Raw genomic sequence first — 7851 nt, forward strand, 5'->3', positions numbered from 1 at the left:
TTGTGCTCATTATCCAAGGGGGAGATACCATTAGTCTTTGCACATGCATCCCAATCAACTCACGTTTCGAGTGCCACCAGAAAAATTAGCCGAGTTGATCCGACAATTGAGGGGTTGTCCAAGTAGGTCAAGTAGACTAGCCCGATTAGCACAAGCCACGGCGAGGTGTGGGGGGAGGGGCAAATGTAAGCACTAGGAGGATTTGGGAACAACGGAGTGCGGACACTGATACGACCAGTGTAACAATATTTCATAGAGTGGCGTACCTAGTTTGTCCCTTTGTTGGGCCACCGAGGTAGTAGCCATGCACAAGGCTGATTGCCATGGTTGCATAGGCCTTGACATTGTTTGCTTGCACGGGAGAATAATTCCATTCTTCGCCAGTGGCTGGCCAGAATCTCTTTCATTGCCAACCTGCCTTATGCCATGCTTCTATTAGGCCGTCTTAAGGTGTCACTGACGGTTTCGTTGGGGTGGAAAGCCACGTTGGAATACAAGCACCAGGGTGAAAGCTTGTTTTCTAGCACATCATGTCAACCAATGTAGGGTTTTGACTGCACCAGTTCGACACTTAGGGTGCTTGAAGCAACGAACATAAAATGAATCGAGCCTGGATCGCCGCTGTACAGACCTAGTTCAACATAGACTGTATTCCCACTGGTTGGCTCGCCAGCCTGTCAGACTACTGACTCAAGCGAGTCTCCACAGCTGGGCGCAGCCTCTCTCATCCCCTCGCGAGGTGGTCTTCCTGACCCCAACCGACTATAAAATCTTTGTGTTCGTCTTTCATCTGCTCGTAGAGCCTCTTGAACTCTAATATCATTGACTGGCTGCCACGCGCTCACTTGCGAGCGATTCCTTCTTCTGATAACTGCACCCTCCTCCCACCCACCTGACTCTCGTCATCGTGTTTACCTCCAATATGCCTTCCTACGAATTCCTATCACTCGCTACCAAGCCATCCGCTAAGCTATCATATAGCTTTCAGCCCGCTGTAGGCACGGATAAGCCAGCTCTAGTCGTTTTTGTAAATGGTTTGGGGCTACCACAGACATCCTGGGAGGGCGCAATCGCTCGCCTGCAAGCTCAGCCTCCCGCTCATGGTCTCCCCGCCCTATTGACCTATGATCGGTACGGTCAGGGCCAAACCACGGACCGGGACCCTGACGACGTGAATGCTGAGGATCCCATGCATGGTCATGATACGTTGGCCGTTGTTCGGGACTTGCGTCAACTTATTACACAAATCGCTTCGGAGAAGTTGGGTGTATCCGATCTCAGTCGTCTTCCCCTTGTGCTGGTTTCGAACTCGATTGGCGGTGCATTGGTGCGTCTTTACGCGCAAGAATATCCTGGAACAGTGGCAGGACTTCTCTTCTTGGACAGTGTGCTCGCCAATTCCGACTTTATCTCTATTTATCCTGACCCTGATGCACCTGGCTTCGACGAGACCAGCTTGCCAGACGGTGTGTCAGTGGAAGCCATCCGTGATGCCCGGGCATACATGCAACGGGTCTTCCACCCCAGCAATGGTAGTGGCGAGGGCCTCAGTCGGAGGAATCTAGCGGAACTCCTCCCAAAGAGCGATGGTCCCAAGTTGCAGGGTCCCGATGGTCGAGGTCCCTGGGTGACGGTCATCGGTCACGAGTTCGAGACGTTCAAGGTCGAGTTTGAGAAGATGGGCGGCGCACCACCAAGGCTGACGGAAGTGTATATGAACCCCTACTGGCACCGCTTCAATGAAGGGTTGGCTAAGCTCACCGACTCGGAACGCAGTAAAGGCCCGTTCCAGGCTCCGGGAGCCGGCCACTTTGTGCAGCGGGATAACCCGGACCTTGTGGCCAACGAACTTCGCGAAATGCTTGATAAGGCTATCTGATCCCCTGGATGTCTTAGCCCAAGATCCTTCATACATGAATACAACGGCGGTGATATAGAGAGTTACCTGATGGCGTCAGCTGGAAGGCTTTTACAGCTGGCTCCTTACATATATAAGCTAGTACTAGCACATAGGCTTGTGGTTTATAATACTGCCTATCAGAATGGTGTTTTGAAGTAGTCGCAATGATGATTATATACATACTAAGTGGATGCTGTCATTCTTCGGTGACCATGAAACATCATGTGATCCCACAATGTCATCTCTATTATCTCCCCAGAAATCTAGAAATTCCTCAACTCAACATCTGCCCGACGAAGATAGCACACAACAAGTGCCCATCAAAGAACTCTCATACATCTGCTACACCTCTATTGTCTTCTTTCTCAAACACACAACTCATAATCCATAATGCAGGGCCCAGATGCTCCCTTCCAGGAGCCCGAAAGACGTCGACTGATTGAAGAAATCTCAGGAAAGATGAAGTTCATTTTTTCAATTTCAACAGCAAGAGCAGCTTTGTGGCTTGCGGACATCGAGAAGCTCAGAGAATTTGCTCAAAACTCGGAGGATAGTCTCGGACAACGCTTGCTGGGTATCGAATCATTAAGGATTGTTGAGAAGTGTAAGGCTACATGACTGTCCTGAGTATAGGAATACTAAGAGATCCCATTGTCTGTCAAGGGTTACAACGCGATCCAAACTCCGCATCTAAGCGAAACTCCGTCATCCCGTCGCCGTCTAATGCACAAGCAATAGCCTCCATTCACACATCACCAACCGTGTCTGCCCCAACCAGAGGCATCGGATCTACTACCTCTCCAGATACTCGACGAGGGCTGACACTCATGACAACCAATCTGGACACAAGCGAACGCAATGAGTTGAGAAGCTCCCCTGCGGAGCCTATTCCCTCGAGCCCATCCACACCAGTGCGGACATCGAAAAAGCGACCGGTTGAGCCGCTGGACTCACCTGTATCCAGTAAGAGGGCGAGGAGGGATGGTGCATGCAGAAAGACTGTAAGGTAACCCATCATTTCCCCAAGTATGAGACTGACAATATGAAAGTGCCTTGAACGAGACGAGTCTTGTATCCTAACCGCGGCACCTGCAGATATCTGCGACGTGGCTCACTTGTATCCCTTTTCGTTGCGCGATGAAGAGACCACATCAACTGGATTGTTCTGGTCTACTCTTCGGAGCTTCTGGTCCGAAGAAAGAGTGAATGAGTGGCACAAGGCGGTATTCTCTGATGTGAGAGGTACAGAGAAGCTGGAGAACTTGGTCCTTCTAAACCCACTAGCGCATCGCCTCCACTCCAAGGCACTATTTGCCTTGGAACCATGCGGGGTCAACGAGGAGAAGACCGAGCTGAGAGTTAAGTTCTGGTGGCTGAAGCCGTCGAGGTCGGAGGGACCTACCATTCTATGCGAGATTCCGGAACTCCCGGCCGACTACAATCCTGAGTCGGGAGGAATATGCCTCTACAATCCATTGAGCCACCAAACCATCAAGTCTGGGGACTGCATTGTTGTGAGGACACCAGATCCGGTGCTACTTCCTCTACCTGATACCAGGATCCTGGAGATGCAATGGCTTCTCCAGCGGCTTGCGGCACTCAGCGGAGCCGCAGAGCCTGAGGAGTTGGATGACAACGACAATGACGACGATGAGGGTATGGATGACTTTGGTTTCCAGCTCATGTCAGCTCTGCAATCCTCAAGCATGGCACACCGATCTGAATCTTCCCCTCCATCGTCGTTGAGCGATGGATCAGTGTCCACGGTGAAAGACGGCTCGCAAGTCCCGGCCACCGCAGCCGATACAGAGACCGACAACTATGCTCATGATGATTCCTAGGTATGGATACTGAACCGGCCTGTTCCTGACACTGACTTCCTTTTGTGTGGCCCTAAATTGACATGATTTACCTTGACTTACTAAGCTATCTGCATTTTTTCTTCCCTTGAATCGTGCTGTGTTTTAAAGAAACTCATATGTATGACAAGAGGTTAATCCAAATTGCATTTCGCTTAATGGGGGATTGGCCAAGCTCACCGACTCAGACCGCAGCAAGGGACCGGCCGGCCACTTTGTGTAGCGAAATAACCCGGACCTTGTAGCCAACAAACTTCACGAGATGCTTCCTTAGGCTATCTGACCTCCTGTATGTCATAGCCTAAGATATTCCATACATGAATACAACAGTACGATGGGGGTGATATAGATACTTAGTGACCTGATGGTGTCAGCTGGAAAAGGCTTTTACAGCTGGTCCCTTTGGTAGTATAATCGATCAATTGGTGTTGGTTGATTTATCGAAAGCTTACTCAGATATAGCAAATCCAGTTTGCTCTTGCCGAGCACTCACAGCGTCGCGAGATTTACTATATACAGAACGGCATAAAGGGGCTTCTGCAAGGCTTTCCCAGCAGGCTCCTTACGAATAGAAGTTGGTACTAGTAAATGGGCTTGTGGTCGGTTATACTGCCTATCAGAATGTTCTTTTGGAGGGGTTTTAATGATTAGGTGCATTCCTGTGGATGGTGTCATGTTTTGGTGACCACAGATATCATGTGATCCCACAATATCACCCCTCCATCATTCCCCAGAAATCTAGAAGGATCCTCGTGTATGCGACGAAGCTTCCGCTGGAATTTGTGCTTATCATGATGGAGTTCGCAGACTACACGCCACGGCAAACCCTGGAAGTCCCGCATGATCCTCTCCATCCTACTAACCGCAAGGCGCTGGGTCAATACCTGAAACATTGTTGGCACATTATTGTCCGATGTGATATGATGATGAGGGAGCTTCGCATGAGCCACTGGTCGTGGGATTCTGAAGTTGACGATCACTGTTCGGCACGCTTACGCCTACGAGTATCTAGTCGTCCTTTCGTACACGTTCACGTCATATCTGTATCCATATCTGCATCCATCTCGGCTTTCCTCTGAGAAGACAATTTGGATCACTTTGCGATAAAGCGTGATATGATTCCATGTTATTATACATAAGTGCCCTCTATGAGACTTGAGCGCTATGAAATGCGAGTATGGCATGATTCTAGGCTGGGTTTAGAGGACAGCTGCAACAAAAGCAGCAGCAAATCCTCCGAAGAGGAACGCTGCGTCACCCTTGAGCAGGGCGGCCTTGCCAGTGCCTGTAGCAGAAGCATCGGCATTCGAGGCAGTCGCAGTCTTGGAAGAGGTGACAGAGCCAGCCATGGCAGCACTAGTAGAGGCGGCAGATGTCTGCGACTGTTTCCCCGTAGCAGTAGCAGCGGAACCCGTGCTACTTGCTGTCTGAGCCTCAGTTGTAGCGTGGGCGGCGGAGGCAGCCACGCTCGTGACAGAGCCCGCCGTGATAGTCACAGGCATCAAATCCAGATCACCATCCAGGGTGGTGCTGCTGGTTCCTGGGAAGTTGGCGCCGGATCCCGAGGCTGTTTCGGTACAGACGGCGTGCGTCGTTCCATCGACAGAGCAAACGCAGGTGTAGTAGCTGTGCAGCAAACCATGTCAGTCATGACCAATGTACAGGGTGTAGACAACCATCAACATACAAATCTTCGTCCGGGGCGTCCAGGATCATGGTGGTTTTGGGACCGGCGATCAGGGTAAGACCGGGACCCATGCCACAATCACTGGAATCGGTGCCGGGTGGGCAGTTGATACTGTAGGTTGTCGCGGTCGCATCCTAGATCACGGTTAGTGGAGGGGAGCATACGAAGCTGATGAATATAAGGACGACTTGCATTACCTATGATCGACGCGGCCAACGGCTGTGGATCGGTGTCGTAGATAAACATGGAGGTGACGGTGGCCTTGGCTGAGACCAGGCCGGCAGCAGCCAGACCGAGAAGGAGCGTGCGGTTCATCATGATTGGAACGAGTGACTAATCGCTGTGATGGTGGATGAACGAGTGTCTGAATAGGAAGATGCGGGATAACGAGCGATGCAACAACGAAATAATTTAGAGAGAAAGAAAGAAAGAAAGAAAGAAAGGAGAGACTGCAAATGGGAGTGATGATGGGAGCCACCTTCTCCGCCATCCAATCCTGCTCGTGATGCTGACTCTTTGAAGATTACCAGAAGAGGCAACATTGCGACCTGATCTAAACTGCTTCAGGGCACGTCCGGGCAAACCACAAGGCGGCTAGGCTCCATCGGGCAAGGTCAAAGCCAATTCGGGGTCCAGACCCTGATTTGGGCTCCCACTAGTCCCTGATGGTGCTTGGCGAGGGTATAACCGGGATAATGCCATATACCTACTCATATTTTGCAGTAATAAATGCACATAGTTAGTCTCCATTCCTCTGCTTGCGAAAACAGCAGTCCAAGTTGCCTGTACATATTGTCCTCTCCAATAATGAAGGCCATCTATCTCAAGTTCGTCGGATCTATTCTCAAGGTGCAGCATGCGAGATATATATTTCAACGAATCGTCGATTGGATCCTTGAACGACCTTGATATGTCATGGTATACGTCTATAATACTACCTCCATATCGAGGAAATAAAGCCCTCACACTTAGATCTACAATCTACTGGAGCAATCGCGTCTAAGTGTCGAATGTACTTTATCTCCTTATACCTCTCCTTCTTCCTAAGATGCGACGTTGCGCAGCTTAACATTGTCCTATATGTACAGATTACACTTCTACAGCACTGAGGGCTATTCAACCTTATCACCCGAAAGACGTTCCACTCCAACCCAAGATAAATGATTGCCAATATGGGGCAGCAAGTCTTTCCCATCACTGTCTGTCTTTTGCATACCTACCTGCAGAGACTTCACTTCCAAGCCGGGATAGTGATCATGCGCATCCAGGTAACCCAAGCACTTCAAGTAGCAGGTCTGCGTGTCCCTTTTAGGTCAGTTGTTGTGCAAATCTGGCATAATGATCTTCAGCCACGCAGTATATCTCCCTGTTTCTGACCGGCGTGTAAGGCCAAGGACATTTACGCTTGACTCGAACATAGGAAACGTCTTCACTTGTGATCTCTGGCACAATACCCGCGCATTAATTACGTGTCAAATGCTCTCGGTGTGAGACCTCGGTCATCCCATGCCTTATCACGTGACTCTTGTGCGAAAATTCACGTGACCTTTCAATCTCTGAGGATCGCTTGTGGCAATCTCCAGAGAGATGATTAGGACACGGGACTTATTAAGAGGTGAGACAGAACCCGCTGAGGCAAGAGGAAAGAACCGGATAAGCTGGTAGTGAATTAAAAGGAACGCAGTAGAAAAGGAGACAGAAATTACCGAGCAAGGATTAACTCTCAAAAATACATAAAGCAGAATGATCCCCGGGAAGTGGATAAGTTTTCTTTTCTCCCCTAGGCTTAGTAGTCCTCGTGAACACACGGGCTCTATTAGGACATGATTAGTTATTGTAGTCTTTAGGTTGTCACACTCGGTAGGCGAACACGTACCTGTTCGAGAGTCCGGGGATCGACAATGCTACGAGCAACAAACCGACCAATATCTGTATTGCTGTTATTGCGCAGCATGCCTCCCCTTGTCCAGTAAGGGAAATCAAAGGAAATTCGGTCCGTCAAAACAACGTGGTCGAGGTGTCGGGAAGGGACGCGAGGAACAGCAACCTCGTGCCAAACAACCAGTGTCGATCATTGTGTAAGGATTTCATACGTCTGCATATGCTGAGATCTTCATATGCTGGTAGACGTAGGTTCGTAGGCCGTAGGCCGTTTCAGCAACAAAGTGTTACCAGGGCGCTGGAAGTCTTACCCAGTCAGTTATCATGAAAACCGGGGGGCGAGGGGAGTATGACCCAGGCATTGGGCACGAACCGTTTGACCCCCGTCTTTGAATTGCGCATCTGTAATTCTGAGCTGCTGAGAAGAATCTTTAGCAGGTTGGCAGACGATGGAAATATGAGTATCCTCTACAGCCTCGGCCAGACCATTTTCCGAACTGCCGAGATCCACATCTATAGCCCGA

The 7851-nt window shown here is 50.0% G+C and overlaps 3 protein-coding genes across 3 annotated transcripts; 2 read left to right on the forward strand and 1 right to left on the reverse strand.

Moving 5' to 3' along the window:
- Window positions 1-922: 922 nt before the first annotated feature.
- On the forward strand, window positions 923-1879 carry BO88DRAFT_475925 (alpha/beta hydrolase; the record flags this gene model as incomplete). The annotated part of the gene is made up of 1 exon (XM_025711904.1): window positions 923-1879. One exon carries the CDS (start codon window positions 923-925, stop codon window positions 1877-1879), a length of 957 nt encoding a protein of 318 aa, XP_025557521.1.
- A 1070-nt stretch (window positions 1880-2949) lies between these two features.
- BO88DRAFT_315469 (uncharacterized protein) lies at window positions 2950-3534 on the forward strand (the record flags this gene model as incomplete). The annotated part of the gene is made up of 1 exon (XM_025702455.1): window positions 2950-3534. A coding segment is annotated over one exon (585 nt), but the record flags the coding sequence as incomplete, so codon positions are not given.
- Window positions 3535-4779: 1245 nt separating this feature from the next.
- Window positions 4780-5764, reverse strand: BO88DRAFT_475934 (putative GPI anchored protein; the record flags this gene model as incomplete). The annotated part of the gene is made up of 3 exons (XM_025711905.1): window positions 4780-5385; window positions 5447-5580; window positions 5639-5764. 3 exons carry the CDS (start codon window positions 5762-5764, stop codon window positions 4959-4961), a joined length of 687 nt encoding a protein of 228 aa, XP_025557523.1. The 3' UTR covers window positions 4780-4958.
- Between the last annotated feature and the right edge of the window lie 2087 nt (window positions 5765-7851).

The sequence above is a fragment of the Aspergillus vadensis genome (genome assembly GCF_003184925.1).
Source record: "Aspergillus vadensis CBS 113365 unplaced genomic scaffold BO88scaffold_37, whole genome shotgun sequence".
In the NCBI taxonomy this organism is placed as follows: domain Eukaryota; kingdom Fungi; phylum Ascomycota; class Eurotiomycetes; order Eurotiales; family Aspergillaceae; genus Aspergillus; species Aspergillus vadensis.